At 53.1% G+C, this 20,166-nt stretch overlaps 1 protein-coding gene across 1 annotated transcript; it reads left to right on the top strand.

Annotated features, from left to right (window-relative positions):
- The first annotated feature begins 4,350 nt into the window (after positions 1-4,350).
- Positions 4,351-18,944, top strand: VWA1 (von Willebrand factor A domain containing 1). The gene is made up of 6 exons (XM_061351502.1): positions 4,351-4,971; positions 10,621-11,184; positions 15,204-15,482; positions 16,683-16,955; positions 17,647-17,916; positions 18,530-18,944. Exons 1-6 carry the CDS (start codon positions 4,899-4,901, stop codon positions 18,568-18,570), a joined length of 1,500 nt encoding a protein of 499 aa, XP_061207486.1. The 5' UTR covers positions 4,351-4,898; the 3' UTR covers positions 18,571-18,944.
- Positions 18,945-20,166: the final 1,222 nt, after the last annotated feature.

Genomic DNA, 20,166 nt, shown 5'->3' on the forward strand with positions numbered 1-20,166 from the left:
AGTACTGAAGAAGGTCCTTAGTTTGCTTTGCTGTATTAAACTGCCCTTACTTTGACCCGTGAGCTCTTTGCTGCTGTGGGTGCTCAGCTGCAGGCTGGGGTCAGCACATCACACAGCCCTCCCCGGTTATAAACCTGCAGTCAAGATGCTCTTTACATCAAGATGTTCTTCAGCAGCTTGCTCACATGTTCCAGCACTGAACAGCCACTGCATCATCCCAGAGAATAGTGGGAAAAATGGCTCTATTTATAAAGGAAAAGGCATTTTGCTTCTAAATGCTCCTCCACCCCTGAAAGGCTGGGGTATGACTCAAATGTGTGCCCTTTCACTCATTTTCTGATGCTCTTTAGAAATGCCATTGCAAAGAGCTAGTGGGCTGCTACAGTTGTCTCCAGTGTTAGCAGAACCGAAGCAGGGAGGAAAACGTAGAAAGGGACCAGACAAATGGGACCGAGTCCCAAGAGCGATGCCAGAGGCACAGCTGGTGAATCTGGCATGAATCATGCAGTGAAGAGGCACCATTTACCTCGGGTTTACCAGGGTTCTCTGCTATCCTGCTCAAACTGCTCCCTCCCCGCTTGAAGTGATGTGAATTCCATGGGTAAATTGGCACAGCACTGTTGCCATTCCCTTTTGCATTGCATTTCTCTGCAGTAACGTTACCCACGGCTCCAATGCAGGCTCGAAATGACAAGAGGCAGCCCTGAAGCTGACTCCTTCAGAGCTCACCCAAGCACACATTGTCCAAGTCTCATAAAACCCGAGCAGCAAAGCATCTGCTGCCCAAGAGCCAGAGGAACTGAAGCCCTTCACATGAGCAGGCAACTGCTTAGAGACCTAGAGACACCCTCATGCATTAGACACATTTGTGTGTGCCATAAATGCCTTCCTATTGAAATAGGCTGCTGCAGATGTGGATGGAAGAAGAGGGGGATGCTGTGGCTGCAGGGGGAACAGCAGGAATGCCCGCCCCGGCACTGTTTCTGAGGAGCTCTATTACTGCTGGCTGTCCTAAAGCTGGTTTTAAGAGGGTCCTGGTAATCCTGCAGCCAGTCCTTCAGTGTTAACACGGGAAGCAGCCTTTCCCAGTGTACTGCCACTAACCTGGGTGGTTGCTCTGCTCCGGGGTAAGCTCCTCTCACACAGCCTAAGGTTCAGTGTAACACTGCCACAAGAGACCACACCGCACCGCAGCAGTGGTGGGGATTTGCGTTGGGTGACTTTTAGGATGCTTTGGGCTGCAAGAGATCATCTATAAGCTAGACCTTACCTCACTGCAGAGCCATTCCCAGTCATCGGGTGGCTTTGGTGAAGGCAGGGGGTAAACATGTCTATTTTTGTAGGTTGCCTTCCAAGTGAAACCAAAATAAGAGCTGACTTGAGGCTGGAGATGTGAGATGTTAACTGAGACCTGAGCACACGGGGCTGGAGCCTCTCTGCTGCCTTACACAGGGGCATTTCTGGGGTCAGGGCAGCCCAGGCAGCCTGGAGCGGTGCAATCATAGAATCACAGAATAGTTCGGGTTGGAAAGGACCTTAAGCTCATCCAGTTCCAACCCCCTGCTACGGGCAGGGACACCTCACACTAAACCATCTCACCCAAGGCTTCATCCAGCCTGGCCTTGAACACTGCCAGGGATGGAGCATTCACAGCCTCCCTGGGCAACCCATTCCAGTGCCTCACCGCCCTAACAGGAAAGAATTCCCTCCTTATACCCAATCTAAACTTCCCCTGTTTCAGTTTTAACCCATTACCCCTTGTCCTGTCACTACAGTCCCTAATGAAGAGTCCCTCCCCAGCATCCCTATAGGCCTGCCTTCCAGCACAAGACCCTGGTGCATGCGTTCAGGCTGGGATACGAGCATTGTGTTGGGCTGCACAGCTCAAGAGGAAACTTCCTTCATCATTCTCCCAGGACCGCTTTGCTTCCTTTCCAACCAGGGATTTTCCAACTTGCCATATATAGAACAGCCCCTCCAAACAAACACTGTTGTGTAGAGCTGAATAAAGGCTGTGTTCCCAAAAGCCTCTTTGTTCCAGCTGCAGGGATTTGTCTCCAAGAGGATATTGCATCTCTTCAGAAGCTGTGTATTGTTGACATCCCCTGAACGTCAGGGCAGCTGCAGAGCTCAGAACCGTGGTGCTGAGGCTTGTGCTGTGCAGGATGCATGTGGACATGTCTGGGTATTGATAATACCACGCTCGAAATAGAGTGGATTGGGGGTGGCAGCTCTCAGTTGAGTTTTGGTTGTACTTTTACAGTGATTGATTGCTCCTGAGCTGTTCTGTAACGTGGCCATGGTGACGTGAGGATGATCCGGAGTGAATCCCAGTCAAGGCAATGGAAGGTGGAGAACATGAGAGGGAGCCGAGCCCAAGCTGAGGCCTGTATCCAGGTTCTGCTCTCATCTAAACAGGAGCAAACCTGCAGTGGCAGAGCTGGCTTCAGAGGGCAGGATGCCACCAGGCAAGAGGCAGCGCGTGCCTGCACCAGCCTTACTGGAAACAGGATCTGTCAGTTACAGGAAAGTGCAAAAATAACCCCAAATTGTGTAAGATCTGATGATTTTCCAGGCTGTTTTTTCCTGCTTCCACCTATCCCAGCAGGGCTCCCAGGGAGATAAAGGCTGCAGGGTGTGCATGGTGTTCGCATTGATAAACTGACAAAGAGAGGAATTATTGTAAGATGAGCAACCCTTCCGTGGAAAGACTTCCTTGGGAAGTGAGTAATGGAAGGAAATCACCTCCAGGTACTACCAGCCCTCACCAAGGGGCTCTGAACATGCAGCTGTGAGCCCAGGGAGCCAGACCTGCAGCATCTCTAGCTTGCTGTCTGTCACTTCTATGTACCGGTTGTTGGGTGCTGGAGCAGAAGGGGGATAGGATAGGACGGGGGCAGATGGAGGTCTAGGTTAGTTAATGGGAAGCAGATGGTTTGCAGCAGGGCAACACTTGCTTCCTCCAGCCCATCCCTTCCACATCCCAAACCCGGAACACAACCGGTGTGAGAACAGCAACTAGGATGCATTGGCCAGCAGAGAACAAGGATGCGACTGAACAAGCACTTCACTCAGCAGTGGCTTGGAAAGCCTTTTGCCTTCTTGGCTGCTGTCACGGGCAATACATCAGCAGCTGCACTGAATGTGATTCTGTGCAACGGGCATCAGTGAATCTGCTCAGATTGGTGAATTAGACCATGGTGTGCTTTGCTGTGCTGTGCTCGGTAACTCTTCCCTGGATGCTTGCTTGCCAAATGAGACTCCAGGATGAGGCTTCCCTGCTAGAGAACCTGCACTTCCTACTGACTTCACCATGAGTGCTGCTAAACCAGCACAGCTCCGACAAGGAGGAGGATCTCACAAGTTATATGCTCTTGCTATGAGAGCAGGGTGTCTAATTGTCTGGGATAACGCTTACCCCAGCCTGCATGAATGGGTGGGTGAGGCTGTCCCTCATGTAGGGTTGTGTTACATGAGACTGAGGTACCATACAACCTGCTGTTGGGAAGCTCCTCAGTGATGCAGCTGGGTACCAGACTGGGAGGGGAAACACAGACAAGTGCCCAGGAAAGCTGACGGAATCCATGGTTTCTCAGTGGGATCTGATTCCTTGGACCTGTTCTGACTTTCCATTCAGTTGATGAGGATGGATACAACTTTCCTCCCACCCCAAACAGCTCCTTGGTTCACTCTTTCCAGGAGAGAGAGAATCAAAGTGGAGGAAATCTTGCTCATGGGTTCCAGAAATCCTACAGGCTTCTAAACATTCCTTCTTGGCTGCTTCTTAGCCTCTCTCGTGGGTCACTCCCCATTACTAAGGGAGGGGACAATTGATTAGTGTCTTCATAACTGGGTGAACCAGGTTTGGTCCTTCTTTTGCTCTGGCAAGTCTCCTGCATACAGGGGAATGGAGAAGCTGCATGCCAGTGAAGGTAGAGCATCTTTGGTATGCGCTCCCTGCCAAGCTCTTCTGCCCCTCCATCCACTAAGAGATTGGTCACAGGTTTATCTTCAGCCCTGTGAATCCCCCTTGGCTCAGAAGTCAGACTTGGGGGTGTATTTAATGCCACATCGCAGGGGTGAGGACACAGCAGGCTGCCGTATGCACCAGTTGCACCAGAGCATTGCTCCATGCCCCTTTGGATGCACTGACGTTCCCCCCGGGGTGCTTCCTGCAGGCTCCGTGCTGCCCGGTGCCTCCTGCTCTCCCTAGGGCACAGCGTTTGCTTGTACCCGTGGCGTTCAGCCCCATGGGGCAGCACAGGGGCAGGGACACGACGTTGGGGAGCGCTAGGACCTGGGGAGCGCTCCGCCCGCCTCCTCCCTACGGATTAGCCACTATTGCCAGGGCAGGGCACGCTCGGAAGCCTGGCTCCTTCTCTCCTCTATATACGTGGTTTTCCTTCTTTCCAGCTCATTCCAGAGCAAAGCAGCTTTGGATTTCTCCGAGCTGCTCTTTCTTTCCCTCCCAGTAGCTGGATTGCTGCCAGGGTCTTGCAGGGCCCAAGTTTTCTCTATAGGGATCTCTTCCTCGGAGCAGCCCAGCTGCACGCAGGCTGAATCCGCGCTCCTGGGGCAAGCTGCAGCCGGGAGAGGAGCAGCAGCGGGGGTGCTGTTTGTGCCTCTCCTCCAGCTATTCCTGTCGGCATGGATTTATGGCTTTAAAAGGTGGAGGGGGGGGGGAAGGAAAACTGCCTGCAGGAGCCAGCGCTTCCACCCCAGCCCGGCCAAACACACATACAGAAGCAGGCGGATCCCGAGGCATGAGCAGCGCACAAGTGGCACCCTGGGATCCGGTGGCTCCTTGCACGTACTATGACTGATCTGAAGCCTTTCAGCTGCCTTCCCAGAGCCGAGCTTTTGGATTTAAGGTAGTTTGCCCAGGACCAGACGTTGCTATGTTGGCCGAGACAGTGCTTTCTCTTGGCCTGTGGCTGCAGTTGGCTGCGGGACAGAACACACCTGAGAGAGGTGAGTGCCTGGAAAGACAAGGGGGTTCCTTAGTGCTTCCCTTCCCTTTAACACCTCCTGGTCCTTAAGCGCTTCTCAGTAAGCCTTTTCAGAATAAAAGCTGAAGTTGTATTGCTGCTTTAGGTGTCTGCTTGCACTCGTGTGTTATCTTGCTTGTTTCCAGCAGAAAAAAAACTGATCAGAAACTTGCACTTCAGTGCAACCATATGGAAAAGTTCCTCATTCCTCATTGTTACATTAAGAGAAGTGCAAATAGTGATTGATGCTATACCTGCCTTGTTGGTCTGTTGCTAATCTCTGCCATTCAATCATCATTTCCCCTTTAAAATGCTTTCTTTTGGATGCTGTTCGGGGAGAATGGCTGTGGGTCAGCATTGCAGAACTGATGGGGGGGAAAGGGACACAGAGGAGACGAACGTCTCACTCGTGCTTCCTGCACTGTGGCACTGGGCAGAACACAGAGCCCACACCGTGGGGGCCGAGCTGATGCAGTTACTGTGCTCACAGTCAAAAGAAGGTTCTGCTCTTTGACTGCAGGGCTACTGCTGGCTGCATCTGGCTTTGCCTGCACCTGGGCAATGTAATCCAGTGATAAAGGAGTAGGGAAGCCCTGGTCTGTCTGGACAGCAGGTCCTCAGCTCAGACAGGGACTGCTTTGCTTTGGCAGCAGAGCAGACTGTGTCTATTGCTCAGATCCCCTTACAGGGTGCTGGATGCTGTTCCCCAGGGACACAGCCTGGTTCAGGAATGGTGCTGGCACGATGCTCAATGAGCCCACAGGCAGCAGTTATTCCTATTGCCCTGCGTTTCTCCTGCCATTGGGGAGGGGGGGGGCAGTGCTTGGACCTTCAGAGCATGGGCAAAAGCGAGCCAAGGTTTTCCAGAGGGGGCAGGTTAGCATCTTCAGAGCTGTTCCCTAAGGTCTTGACTAAGGGTGGGGGATTGTGGCTTTATTCCCAGCTGTAGTGGCCCAAGCTGGGGGCCAGTGGTGCTTCTACATGCTCAGGAATGATTGGCTTTTTCAGGGTGATGGCCACTGACTTAGTGCAAAGGCGCATGGCCAGTTGCCCTTGCTTTCCTCTTTAGGTCCAGCCTCAGATCCCTGGTGCATCAGTGTAAAGTATGAACATTTGTTAGTCTGGGCTTTGATAAATGGAGCTTAAGTTGTTGTTACTTGGTTACCCTGGACCAGCACCAGCAGTAAATGATGGGGGTGTTGCTATCTGTGGGGGTGCAGCAAGTGAAAACCAGGCACAGAGCATCCATAGGTGCTTTGTAGAGGGCCCTGCACTTACCGCGCTCTGAAGCACAGCCCAGTACTCAGCACAATGCCACACTTCCAGCACTCTGAGGCTCTAAATAAGACAGCAGAGACAGGGAAACTCCTGCAAAGATCATAGGAGATGGCAGCGCAGCTTCCTTCCTGCAGAGGAATTTGTCTGAAGGGCCATTCCTCACCATGCAGCCTGTCATCTGCGGCACAGACGAGCTGGAACCTGCACAGGCAGCTTGGGCTTTTAGTCACACCAGTGTATGGTGCTTGGTGGGGCTCAGCTCCCTAACTAGGGCAGGTTATCTAGCTGCTTCCCATGGCACAGACCTCCCTGCTGTGGCTCAGTGTAAAACAGCTCCTGGATGATGGGATACCTCTCTGGAGGAGGCAGTGCCTTGCTCCTCCTGCCTCTCACTGCGATCCCAAGGGGCCACAGGGAAGCACAGATTGTGTTATCCGACCTCCAGACCTGCCTCTCTTCAGGAGAGATCTCTTTTCCTCGCATGGGCAAGCAGTGAGGAGGGAAGGCAAAGGGAATTTCAAGCACAGTTCACCAAGACAGGACGCGATCTGGTTTTGGCTGCTGATCCCTTTATGCTCTGCAAGTTCCAAGCCCCATGGAAGCCAGGCGTGTGCTCAGGCCCCAGCCGAGAGCACAGGGATCTCTATCAGCGGATGTCTGCTGTCAGCATCTCGGTGTCAGGGAAGTCTGACCAGCTGCTTTTCCCTTGGAAAAGCCAAGCCTTCCAATAGGCAATGCCGTGACTCCATGGGGACATTTTGCTCCCTTCAAAACACTTCTCTCTGCAGGTCTGATCTGTGCCTATTGCCCACGTGTCAGCTCGAGGGTGACAACGGGAGACTGCCATGTGTTGTTCCCTGTACTGGAGCACAGCAGCAGCAATGAGAGCTCTGTAGGGCTGTTCCTTGGCTGGTGGATGCTCCTTCTACCCACATCTCACCACAAGTGAGGAATCGGCCCTTGTCCTCTTGCCAAACAGCTCATCTTCCTTCGGCAAAGCAAAGGAAAGGGCTTGAAAGCAGCATCTGCTTGCGTAAGGCAGGGATTTACTGGGAACAAACCTCAGCAGCCCCACCTCTGGCACGGCTGGCATGTTTGTGTTGGATGGGGGACAAAGGGCAGGAAGAAAGATGAGGAATCGAGAAGCTAAACCTGGATGGCAGTGTCTGGTCTCCCTGTAAGCGCTGCCACAGTCCTGCTGCGGGGAGATCCCTTCCCTAAGGTATCTGATGGATCCTGATGGGATTCGTTCCCACCTTAGGCAGGGCCGTGGTGAGCAGAGGTGAGTGTGATGGTGTTTGCCTGTGTGAAGCCTCCTGCTCCACCCACAGACAGTCCTGCAGCTCCAGAACACATACCTGCCCATCGGCGTAACTGCTGCTGCTGCTCACCGGTTGTTAACCAGCTGATATCCGGTTGTTATCCAGCTGTTATCCAGTTGTTAACTGGTTGTTAACCAGTTGTTAACCGGTTGTTAACCGGTTGTTAGCCAGTTGTTAACCGGTTGTTATCCAGTTGTTAACCGGTTGTTAACCAGTTGCTATCCAGTTGCTAACTGGTTGTTATCCAGTAGTTAACCAGTTGTTAACCAGTTGTTATCCAGTTGTTAACCGTTTGTTATCCAGTTGTTAACCAGTTGTTAAGCAGTTGTTAACCGGTTGTTAACCAGTTGCTATCCAGTTGCTAACCGGTTGTTAGCCAGTTGTTATCCAGTTGTTATCCGGTTGTTATCCAGTTGTTAACCAGTTGTTAACTGGTTATTAACTGATTGTTAACCAGTTGCTATCCAGTTGTTAACCAGTTGTTAACATGTTGTTAGCCGATTGCTATCCGGTTGTTAACCAGTTGTTAACTGGTTATTAACTGGTTGTTAACCGGTTGTTAACCAATGCTTTCTACCCTCCAGGCAGAACGTGGTGTCAAGCAGTGGCTTTTCCTGCACAGCCTCCTCGTGCTGGCTTTCCCCCATGTTCCCCTGTACTGGTAGCTCTGGCAGTGATGGGTTCCTGCTTGTGCTGCATCCCAAGTGTTGCTGCCTGTGACCCAGTTACCGGTTGTGATTAGTGAATGTCCTTTGGCCACTGCTCCCTTCCCTGCCGGGGTCAGAAGCCTTCACAGCCCCCTTGGTGCAACATTAGGGACACCGGTGTCACTGCTCAAACCGGTGAGGAGCAACAGGGATTTCCTCCTGGGAGGCAGCAGTCCTGGTGCTCACATCTCTCCTTATGGCTTGAAATGCAACTCAGTGGCTTGTACTGGTTCCAATGGAGGGGAAAGCACAGGGACATGGCTGCATGTGCGTGACTTGCTTCATGCAGCCAGAAACCCCTGTTGCTCTGTGCTGCTGCCATGCCATTAGGGAGGCAGGGAGCTGCAGGAACCAGTGGCAGGGACCTGCAGGTCACAGGTTCAGCTCATCCATGTGATGGGGTGGTGAAACTGCACATTGCTATGGGCAAGGAGGATTGCTCACTGGGTGTGTGCGTAACACAGGGCTGAGCGGGGCTGGGTCATGCAGAGATGGCTGTAACCCACGCAGATGGCAGGTCCCACTGCCAGCAGCCAGGCCATGTAACAGACCCCTTGTACCTGCTCACTGTCCCCTGCCCTGGCCTTTCCCTCCTCTTGGCTTCGCCATCCCATATCTGCCTCCTGGAGCCGTGCCCCAGACAGGGTTTAGCAACCCTGCCCATCTCTGCCAGGCTCATTGCCACCCCTGTGCCTGCCTTGCCATGCCTTTCTGCAGTGTCTGCATGGGGTCTCCATGGAGCTAGCAACAGTTTGGGAGCCTTTCCATACAGCTCTCTACTGCCTTGTGGGTTTGGGTCCCACACGGCTCGAGTGCTGCACCAGCTCCATCTCTGCTCCGTAGCCCACATTGCTTGGCCACTCCGTGGTCCTGATCCCTTCACTGATAGAGGAGCTCAAAGGGGCAGGCAGGAATCTCGAGGCCAAGGCTTGTTCTCCCTTCTTGCACCTCCAAAGCTGGGTGGTGGTGACTAGCGTTCCAAAGTCACTATTGACAGTCCAGCTATTGTAAATCTGTCGAGCTCTAAGAGAAGCAGAAGGATCCCCTCTGTGTGTGTGTGTGTGTGCTCCCCATGCAGCAGAGTAGCTGAAATGGGAAGAAAATGAGTGAAAGGGGGTGGGATTCCAGGTCACACCCTCACAGCATGCTCTTCTTGCCACACTGCATTCTTCTGCACAAATGGGTCTTGCAGCCCCATCCCAGACACCCTGAGCCTCTCTGGGATGCTGCTGCTACGACATCTGGGAGCAGAGGTCAGTGTGCATGCAGAGGAGCAGGAAAGCATCCGATGCGCCTGGCTTTTAGCAAGTGATGTAGGGAGGAGTCCCTCCATTCCAGTGGTATAAATCAGGAGCTTCCTGCCCGGCTTGTGTGGACCGAGCTGCAGCCAGTTCTGAGAAGCAGAGCCAGCAGGTTTCCTCATCAAGCTTCTTTATCACCCCATTCTCCTCCAAACACAGCTCGGTTCAGCTCCAGGCACTTCCATTGCCATCAGATGGGATAAACCTGGGAGCTAGGTTAGGCTCTAACATCGCTCCTCACCTTGGCAATTGCTTGGGACCAGCAGTTTGCTGCTGTCTCTGCTGCTCATGGCCCCAGGGAGATGGCAGGGGCACTGTGAGGAATGTTCCCAGCTCCTGGAACACGTCCACCTCTCGCCTGGAGCAGAAAGCAGGGAGGATCAGCAGGCTGGTGTGTAACAGGAGGTGTCGGTGCGAGTGATGGAGCTCAGAGGCGTTCAGCGGGATGCAGGACTCGTGGGTTGTACTTTTAACCCTACCCTGATCCCTGTGCCTCAGCTCCTGCCTCTTTCCACTGCCCTGGCCTCTCAGTTTATGTGTATTGGTTTGATAACCTGTGCCTGAAAAGCCTGTTGTGACGCTGGGTAGGTTTGTGCAGTGCTTCCAGGTCCTGTGTGAGTGTGGTGTGGAAGTGCTTGGAGTATGCTCTGCAATGTGAGGTCCAGGGCATCTCTCTTACAGCTCTATTGCCATGTACCTTAAAACCACAGGTGTTAAGAGAAGAGCTGGTGAGCAACCACAGGCAGACCTCTGGGTAATGCTTCAGTGTCAGAATCCAAGCAACGCCTCCCAGTGAGGGGAAACAGGGTGCCAGGGAGATGGGGTGAGAAGCTCCTGGAATAGAGCCCAGGAGCCCTCACACTACATGCAAATAGTGATAATAACTAAAGGGAGCAAACCCCAAAGTCCCTGCCTAGCAAGATTCCCACTGAACCCTGAGATAGGGCACAAGATGAGCAAGCTCTCCAAGCAGACGCCCGTTCACATCATTCCACTGACACACCTCCCTCTCTCCCCTGCCTAGGTCCCCAGCCCTCTGTTTCTAACTCGGAGGGGGATCTCCTCTTCTTACTGGACAGCTCTGGCAGCGTTTCCTACTATGAGTTTTCCAGGGTGAAGGAATTCATGTGGGACCTTGTGCAACCTTTCACCTTCGGCCCCAAAGATGTCCAGGCCAGCATCATCCACATCAGCACTACCCCTACCATGGAGTTCCCCTTTGACCGGTACCAGTCCAGCCGGTCTCTACAGCAAGCCATCCGGGACACTCGGCAGCTCATGGGTGACACCAACACAGGCAAAGCGCTCTCCTATGCCAAGGAGAAGCTCTTCAGTGGTGAAGCTGGTGCCCGGCCTGATGTGCCCAAGGTACTGGTTTGGGTGACGGATGGTTTCTCCACTGATGACATCTCTGAACCCATGCAGCTCCTGAAGGACATGGGGGTAACGGTGTTCATCGTCAGCACGGGACGAGGGAACTACCTGGAGCTCTCTGCTGCTGCCAGCCAGCCTCCGGAGAAGCACCTGCACTTTGTGGACGTGGATGATTTGACCATCATCACCAAGGAGCTAAGGGATTCCATCCGAGGTATGGCGGGGTTGGCTTGGGGTCAATGGGAGCTTGGGGAGTGGCTGAATGGGAGTTAATGCCTGGCTCTGCAGGGCAGGCAGTCCCCTAAACCCAATGGTCCTCTTGAGCCACAGCTGCTGCCCTCACAAACTGAGGTGCTTTGTCCACAGCCCAACATAAAGCAAGGCTTTTAGGAGACAAGTATCTCCATTCCCCTTGGAGTGTCCCATAACTGAGTGGGACAAATTCCCTTGTGCTTGTAGTGAGTTGTTCAGTTGTTAGTAAAGAGGCTCGGGCAGTGCGTTACCTGGATTCCTTAAAACCCCACAGGGCTTTGAACTGGAACTGTTCAGACAACCATGTGAGTCAAGTGTAGCATGGGAATGCCCCCACCTGCACAGGTTAATTGTTAACCAGAGGCTTCCCCAACAGGCAGTGAATAGGCTCCAGCAAAGGCTGGGAGCAAGGTACCCAAGTCCCTTGAACCTGAGTCTTCCGTTCAGGGTGGTTTGTGTTCTCTGTAGTGCTGTCTGGTTCTGAGCCATCTGAGGGAGGTGGAGGTCACAAATGCACACACACAATGGGATGTGCGTGCCTGGGAAGGATTTGGTCCTCAGCTCCCTCAGACTCTTGTCTGGGGTAGATCTGATGTCCTGCATGCACCGGTGGCTGGCACACACTGGGATGTCTAACTCCTGCCTACAAGTATCTGGCATACAGAGAGCAATTAGGGATGCTGCTGGCTGTCAGCATGGAGGCTGTGGGAGGGGAGTGGTTTTGTTCCATAGCTCCCCTGTTGGAACGTGTTCCACATCTGCCAGATCTATAGCTTGACTTGGCCAGCACAGACTTGGAAGGAAAGCCCAGCCCTGACTTGTTTGGCTGAGCAGGCCAACCACCACCTCTGTGTTGCTAACGTGGTCGTGGCCGTTGCTGTGCAGGGAGCAGGAACAGACAGAGCTGATCCTCAGCAATCCCACTCTTTAGAGCATCCAGGAAAGGCTCTGAGGAGACCCAAAGCCCTCATCCGGGCCAGAAGGCAGGCGTTAGGGAGCCAAGAGGAACACCTCATGCTAATGTGCATGCTTTGCTGCACAGAGCATGTTCTCTTTGCAGCTCCTCAATGCCAGCACGGTGGGAGCGCCTGGGATTGCCTCTGCCTCCCAGATCCCTCTGGATTTGCTTGGGAAGCTGAGGGAGTTCCTATGACTCTGCAGTCTTTCCATTGATTTCTTTCCTGGAGGTTCTCCCTCCATTGGAAACCGTGCTTTAATTCCTCCTTTGGCTTCTATGGGAGCTGGTTAGAGCTGGCTTTGGAGCATCCAAGTAAAACCCTTTCCACAAACCCTCTGTATGGAGCCGTTCCTATTTCCAGTGATCACCTAACAAATCACAGGCAGGGACTGTGTTCTCCACCCATCCACATCTCCCCTCTGAGCATGGGGCAGCACCAGCCACTGGACCAGACACCACACAACCCCAGGTGCTTTGTTTCACGTGGCTGTTTCAGCTTCTGGTGCATCCTGAGGCCAGCGGGTGGAGAAGAGCATCCCAAAATGAGGAATCACCTGCACATCCTTGCAGCACAAGGTTGACTTGAAGGTCTGCAGAGGTAATAAACACCCTGCTGTGTCCAAGGGCACTGTTCTGTGCATCCACCAGGTCTAGAAGTCACTAGTCTGGGATCTGAATGGAAGGAGAGATTCCCACATGAGCCCAGAGGCTGGTGCCTGGATTTTGGTAACATCAGCCTCCGGTAGCATCCCCTGAATTAGCCTGGATAAAGCCCCATGTGTCCACTCTTCCCTTCCTGGAGGAGGCAGCCCTCATCACTCCCTTCCTGCTTGTGGCCCCTGGGATAGCAGGGATAGCCGGGATCCTTGGCAGGCAGACATTAGGCCTTTCCAACTCTGGAATGGCCCAGACTGGTTTTATTTCGCTGCTATCTTGTCCTCATCTCTTGCTACTGTTGAAAAGCCTTTTGTAATGCACAGACGAGCTTTGCCAAGAGTTGCTCTCCTCCCTCCACCTCCTACCCAGGAACAGTGTTTCATGCCTGCTCCATAGATATTCCAACACAATGATCCCAGGCTTCTTGGGAAGGACATTGTAAACCCCAGGCATTCCTTGGAGCTGACATCAGGGTCTGTGCTAGCATCCACTTGCTCTCCACTTGTTGGATTAACAACTGCTGACTTGTTCCATCCTTTGGCACCACCTTTGAGCCAAGTTCTGCAGGAGCCTACCTGGGAGCAGTCACAAATCATCAGCCACTTCCCATCTGTATCCAGGGCAACCCATTCCTGACCTGAACCAGGGTCCTGCATAGCTTCTGTTGCAGTGAAGGCTCCGGACCCTCTGACATTCTCACTTAGAGCAGAACAGAAGCAGGTGAGCCCAGGGGGCAATCCCAGACCCTGAACGTCCACCCTGGTAATGGAGAAGTTGTGATCCCCTCCCCTGAATCAGAACCTTGACCCTGTCCGTGTTAAAGCATGGACATAGAGCAGTGAAGTGCTGTAATTTGTCCCAGTTCCTAGCTGAAGCTTCTGCAAGAGGGAATCACGTCCCCAGAGCTGGAACAGGCTCCTCTGCTGCCTGGCTGCGTGTCTTACACTCATCGTGAAAGCAGCAGCATCCCTGTTTCATGTGGCTTCAAACTGGTGCTTCAAGTCACCAAGGAGGTAGAAGGCAAATGTATCACGGCTGTCTCTGAATGCTGTTAGGAAGGGACTGTCTATTACAAGAGATGAACTTTCTGCTTCCCTCTGGGAATGAGGAGGTGCTGTGAAGCACAGCATGAGCACCTGCTTCCTGGGGTTTATTGCTCTCTTTACATGCTCAAGGCATCCACAGTCTGGCAACACCTATGGAGTTATGTGCTGCGGGCTTCCTGCTGCACATCCCTTAGGTGCCGCACCGTGTCCCTTTCATCTGCCTCAGTTATTCACTGCCTCCAGACTCCCTCATTCCCATTCCAGGAGCTTTTGGCTGGGCTTGTGGGGCTGAGGCCTTTCCTCTGCTCCCTGCTCCTCTGTGGCTTGGCCACTGTGTGGCTGTGGGGCTCAGAGAGGGGTGCAGTGCCCCAGGCCCCATGGTGCTGCCTGCTCCAAGCTCTCCCTGGGTGGAGTGGGGCTGGCTGGGAGCGGGCAGGAGAAGGGGGAATGTTCCTGCCTGCCTGGGAGAGCCAAGGAACAGCTCAGAGGAAAAAGTGAGGCCGCTCTGTTTGGTACAGGGAAGCTGGCAGGCACTTGGAGGAGGAGGGATGATCTGCTCCGGGACAAGGCTGGGAGTGCTGGGATAACCCCTGTTCTCTTGCAGGTCTGGGCAGACTTTTGTGCCTTCCTTTACTCTGTGGGTGAGAGCTGTTTAGGGTATTCTGCAAAGTATTTAAGCTTGGTACCATCATAAGGTTTCAGGAGTGAGCAAATGCACTTCTTTAAGGCTCACATCCTTAAAGAAAAGAGCAAGAGCATCTTTGTCTTCATACACCAGGGAATCCAGAAACAACCTCCTGTGTGTTTGTCCCTCTGGAGAACCAGGGAAGAGTGGAACTGTGCCCACGATGGGCTCACGTGTGTCAGCAGGGCCAAGAGGCAGAGGGAGCAGGGGAGCTGCGGAGCATCAGAAGAGGTGTTGCTGTGTGTACTTGGGGGCTGGAGCTCAGAGGTAGCACAAGCCTGGGTGCAGGGGGGGTGAGATGAGATGGAGCAAGAGCAGCTCTGAATGCTCAATGTCCCAGAACAATGGGGCTCTGTGGAACACTGCTGGGAGTGACTGCAGGCGGGATGAATGCATCTGGGCAGTGCTCAACCTCTGCCCCTTCTTCCTGGCCACTGCTGGGGCATGGGTTTCCCTTTTGAGCTCTGTGCAGTGACTGGGTTGCTATGAAGAGGCTCGGTTACATGGAGGAGACTCCAGCTGTGATCCAGTGGTGCTGGGGGCTGCACCTCCCCTCCAGAAGGGGCTGTGTTTCGGCTGTGCTGTGTCCCGGTGGTAATGTCCGCAGTGATTTCCTGCCTCTCTTTCTCTTCCAGATGTTATCCAAGCAAATCGGCTCCATGCAGTAGATATCACCTCCAGCAGCGTCCGCCTGGTGTGGCCCAAACTCCTCTCCCAAGAAACGGGCTACTACACCCTGGAGTATGCCCCAGTAGATGATCTAGCAAGGAAGAGAGCAAATCAAGTGTCCGGGGCTCACACTAGCTTCATGCTAAGCAATCTTGCACCAGAAACTGCGTACGAGGTGGCACTCATTCCTGAATCCAACGTCCACTACTTCCCTCCACAGACAACAAGGGTTACTACCCTGGCAGGTAAAACCAAGGGGGAAGTCTCCACTGTACTGAGCCTATATATATATGTATATATGTGTGTATATATATATATAAAGCAACTGGGACAGTTTTATATATATATATGCATATATGTGTGTATATATATGTAAAGCAACTGGGACAGTTTTTTATAGATATAATTATTACATTATATATAGCCCTTTATATTATATATAATATAAATTATTATATATATTATATATAGCCCTATTACATGTATATATGTGTATATATATATATATATATATATAAAGCAACTGGGACAGCCCTTGGTCTGCATCCCACAGCCTCATGGCCTCATTGAAGGAGGCAGATGGTTGTGGTGAGGACAGAACATAAAGGCAGCGTTATGCTGGCACTCAGCTAGCAGCTTTTTGCTTAGAGATGTTCTGCACTGTCCAGAACAGGGGTTCCCATCTGATGATCATAAGATCCAACCCTTCCAATCTTAGTGTATGAATCCAGAGTAAAGCAGAGCCTATTGCCCTGAGCAAAGACGGCAGGAGCTTCAACTTGTAAGTATTTGTCAGGTGGAGAGCCCACTGTGGGTAAAGCACAGGCTGGTGCATGTACTCACTATCCTGCCTTGTGTGGGTTACTGCCAAAGGGGAAGTTTGACTCTTGTGGCTTGAGCAGCTGCTGTGGGCACAAGGAGATGCTTGGCTCCTACCTGAGGCTGCAGGTGTGGCCACTGCTGGGGAATCCCAGTCTGAGAGGGAAGGAAAGGGGGAACACTTAGAGCAGAATCCAGCCCCTCTGTGCAGACTCCATGCAGTCATTTGGGCCAGGAGAGTGACTTGGATTTATGCTGGGTAGCAACCGGTGTTCTTATGCCTTGAATTATAGAATATAGAATCACAGACTGGTTTGGGTTGGAAAGGACCTTAAGCTCATCCAGTTCCAACCCCCTGCCATGGGCAGGGACACCTCACACTAAACCACGACACCCACAGCCCTGTCCAACCTGGCCTTGAACACTGCCAGGGATGGAGCATTCACAACCTCTCTGGGCAACCCATTCCAGTGCCTCACCACCCTTACAGGAAAGAATTTCCTCCGTATATCCAATCTAAACTTCCCCTGTTTCAGTTTGAACCCATTACCCCTTGTCCTATCACTACCGTCCCTCCCCAGCATCCCTATTCCCTACTCATTCACATCCTTACCCATTGCTTTCAGAGGAAATAAGCCCGGCTCAGGTTTTCATCTCAGAGTCTGGCCCGCACAGCTTCCGTGTGAGCTGGGCTCCTACCCTGGACAGCGTGCTCAGCTACCAGGTCCTGTATGGACCCTTGCCTGGGAACTCGGCGCGGCTGCTGGAGGTGGGCCCTGAGCACAACGGCACCGTGGTGGAGAACCTGGCAGCCAACACGACCTACCTGGTGACAGTGACTGCGGTGTACAGGTCGGGAAAGGAGAGGTCCCTGTCAGCCAAAGCGTGCACCCAGGAAGGTGAGGGAGCAGCACGGGGCTGGGAGGGAGCTGTGTGGGCAAAAGGGGTCTCTGAAAGCCCTGTTCCTTCGTGCACATTGTTTGCCTTTAGGTGAAGCCTGAGAGCTCAGCCCAGTTCCTGGGGAGGGATGAGAGAAGGGGAAAGCTGCAGCTTTCCAATGAGCAGCCCATGATATACCATTAGGGTGTAGCAGATGCATAAGGCATAGGGCTGAAAGAAAAGGAGACATGCCCAATATGACTGGTATTACAGGGTGCATGCTGCCAAGCTGCTGGTGTAGTCATGAACAGAACAGGTTTGGAGGTCCCTGAGCCTTCCTAAGGAGGGGAAGGCAGCTTTCTGTGCTCCTTTCCCCTCCGTGTCTGCTCTTTGGTGTGACTGAGCATCAGAGGGGAGGACATTGCACCAGCAGAAGCTCTGCTCTGAAGGGGTTCCTGTAAAGATATTGCAGGAGGTAAAACCCAGCTCTTCTCAGCACCCAAGTGAGGAGCTCAGAGAACAGCAGCTGAAAGTGTGGGAGGTGGCCAGCCTGTGCCTAACAGTGCTGGTACCAGGGCAAAGTTAAGGAGGGATGAGCTGTTGTCTCCTGCAAGGACCAGGCTGGCTGCTCTCCTCGGGAGGAGCAGGGAGCTGGGCAGTGAGGACCGCTCCATGCAAACAGCCCCAGTAACACGAATCCTCTGTCTCCAGAGGGCTCCAGCGTGAGGCACCTTCGCTTTGAGGACATGGGCTCCAACACCCTGAAAGCCTCCTGGGACTCTGCCGATGGGGATGTCCTGGGTTACAGGGTGAGATGCCGGCGGCAAGCGGGCCCTTCATCCGTCATCAGCGTGTCCCCCCGCATCCACAGCGTGCTCCTCACCGACCTGCCCGCGGGTACCACCAACCGGGTGTGCGTGAAGCCCATGTACAAGAGCCAGGCAGGCAAAGGGCTGTGCCGCACCGTGCGCATGCAGCCAGGTGAGATGGGTTTGGGGCGGTCCTGGGGCACTTTAGCCAAGGGAAAGGGTGTTGAAGGGCACTGAAGATCCAGCACAGAGGGGCCCCGTTGCTGCAATACTCTGCGCTCATCAGCTACCTTCCAACAGGGCTCCATCACAGCTGCCAGCCCAAACGGAGTGCCCAAAGCCGGGTCTGGCCCCCGTGTTTAAGAGCAATGCTCCTCCTAGTGGCATTATGTCTGCACGCAGGAGGGAAGGGGTGCAGTGGAGGCAGTGCTGCCTTTCCTTTGGGATAAGGAGGACTGCTAAAAGCTGGCATGGGCATTGGAAGTGCTGTTTAAAAGTCGCTCCAACTCTTGGCTGCCCTTCACTTTTCAACGTGGCAGGGACTAGCCGCTGTTGAACACAGCTACTAAGGCACAGCCCATGTTTCCTCCTCCCACTGCCCAGAAGCACAAAGGGTTTCTCAACAGGCTGAAGTGAAGTAAGAGCTCCGATGCTGTGTGCCAGGGCAGGAACACAGCCTATTCCCCAGCAAGTGGCTGGAGGGGTGATGGTGACCACAGGGATGAGGTCTCTGACCCAGTCGCAGTTGGATAAAGCTGACATTATGTTTCTTGTGTTCTCTCCAGCTACAGAGGCCCAAGGGTATAAGCACAGACAGCGAGAGTGACAGTACCTGGAACGAACTGATTCCCAGCAGAGCAAGGGCTCCTGCTTGGACAAAGACTTGGACAAAAAGGAGGGGTCAGGAAGGAGACTGGAAAGCTCCCAGGTCATCCCCCAGCCTGCGCTGTCCATTGAGGTGTCCTGGTTGTCAAGCCTCAAGGCTGGCCTCAAGCCGAGTGCTCCCAAAGCTTAAAGGTCTGGTTTGGCTGGAAGGAACAGCCGATCCGACCAATAGACCCCAAATCTGTACCCTCTTCTATATCAATGCCTGACAAATAACAAACCAAAGGCCAAGTGCTGAATCCTCCCTCCCGCTTGCTTCCTGCCTGTGCTCTATTTATTAAACATTGATGCTGTTTTATTCCTGCAGTTTAGGAACATGTTCACACCAGGCTGCTTCTGCCCTGCCCTTATCCCTGTGGGCAGCTGCCCTCAGAAAGGGGACACATGGCCAAATCCATTCCTGCTGCCAACTGCCCTTGAAGCTGAAACCTGACCAAGAGCAGCTTCCCTTCAACTCACCCACTGTACTCCACAGGTAGCTCAAATGAGGCATCCCAAAGGCATAGCGTGGAAGGGGAAAGCATTAGCAGGAAAAGGAGTAAGAGAAAAGAAATGTACGGTATGCAGAGGAGATTGGGTCAGAGCCACCAGGATTTCTGGGAAGAGGAGGAAAAGCGGTTGTTAACACACTCGGCCTTTGGCCAGGACACGGAGGAGACACCATAAAACCCATCCTGCCTCTTATAGAGTGCCAGGACAGTTCAGGGTTCCCAGCTGGGCTTTGGTTTATGGCAGAGCTTAGTGAGCTTAGTGAGCAATACGGCCATGCTGGGGTGGATGAGCGCTGTCGGGGGCTCCAGCAGAGAAGTTTGCTCACGCTCTGCCTGCTGAGCTCTTGAGTCTCATCAACGCTGTTCCACTTCCCCCTGTGGCACTGGTGTTAGGTTCATGTGCTGGAATGATGTACAGATCCCAGAGGGACTGTGAAAGGGTCGAATTCCCCAAGCCCTTTGTTTTGGGGTTCGGTGTCAGTCTGGGAGAGCAGGAAAGGCAAAACCTTGGGAATGTGCTTCCCCTGCAGGTTATTCCACTCGAGAGCTCATGGCCTTCATCTGGACTCATTGAGCAGCAGAGAGCCAAGAAAAGCCAGGCAGCAAGAGCATCTACAGGAGGTAGTTTTGCCTCTCATTCAGATACACACCTCCCAACCACAGTGCAGGGCTGCCTGCACCACGACTGTTGCATTACTGTGGCCTATTTGCAACTAGTTTAATCAAACTGGATGCAAGCCCCGCTACCAGAGCAGCTATGTGGAGGTTAACTAGCCTAAGTATAGGCAGTAAGTACCCAGTGCTATCATTCCAGGCTCTAGCCTCTGAAAACCCCAAGCACATCTTTAGTGTCTTGTCCTGAGCTTCCACTCACTGCTAAGCTTGAGCTATACTTAAAAATAGGGATTTTAGGGGAGAAGAGTCAACCCCATTCTTCCCCTTTGGCCCCTGGCTCGAATTTGCTGTCATGAAGCTGCTCCTTGCAAAGGGGAGCTGGGGGAAGAAAGGACAATTTTCATACCTAGTAACAAAGCCGTTGGATCAGC

Source organism: Neopsephotus bourkii, unplaced genomic scaffold (assembly GCF_033783945.1).
Source record: "Neopsephotus bourkii isolate Nb327-2 ecotype Australia unplaced genomic scaffold, CSIRO-AGI_Nbou_v1 NB_593, whole genome shotgun sequence".
Classification (NCBI taxonomy): Eukaryota; Metazoa; Chordata; class Aves; order Psittaciformes; family Psittacidae; genus Neopsephotus; species Neopsephotus bourkii.

What these genes read in the sequence shown, in the direction of transcription:
- VWA1 (XM_061351502.1), top strand. Translation starts at nt 4,899, where the DNA reads ATGTTGGCCGAGACAGTGCTTTCTCTTGGCCTGTGGCTGCAGTTGGCT. An exon ending in ACAGAACACACCTGAGAGAG is followed by an intron (nt 4,972 to 10,620) that starts GTGAGTGCCTGG and finishes TCCCCTGCCTAG; the next exon opens with GTCCCCAGCCCTCTGTTTCT. An exon ending in AAGGGTTACTACCCTGGCAG is followed by an intron (nt 15,483 to 16,682) that starts GTAAAACCAAGG and finishes CATTGCTTTCAG; the next exon opens with AGGAAATAAGCCCGGCTCAG.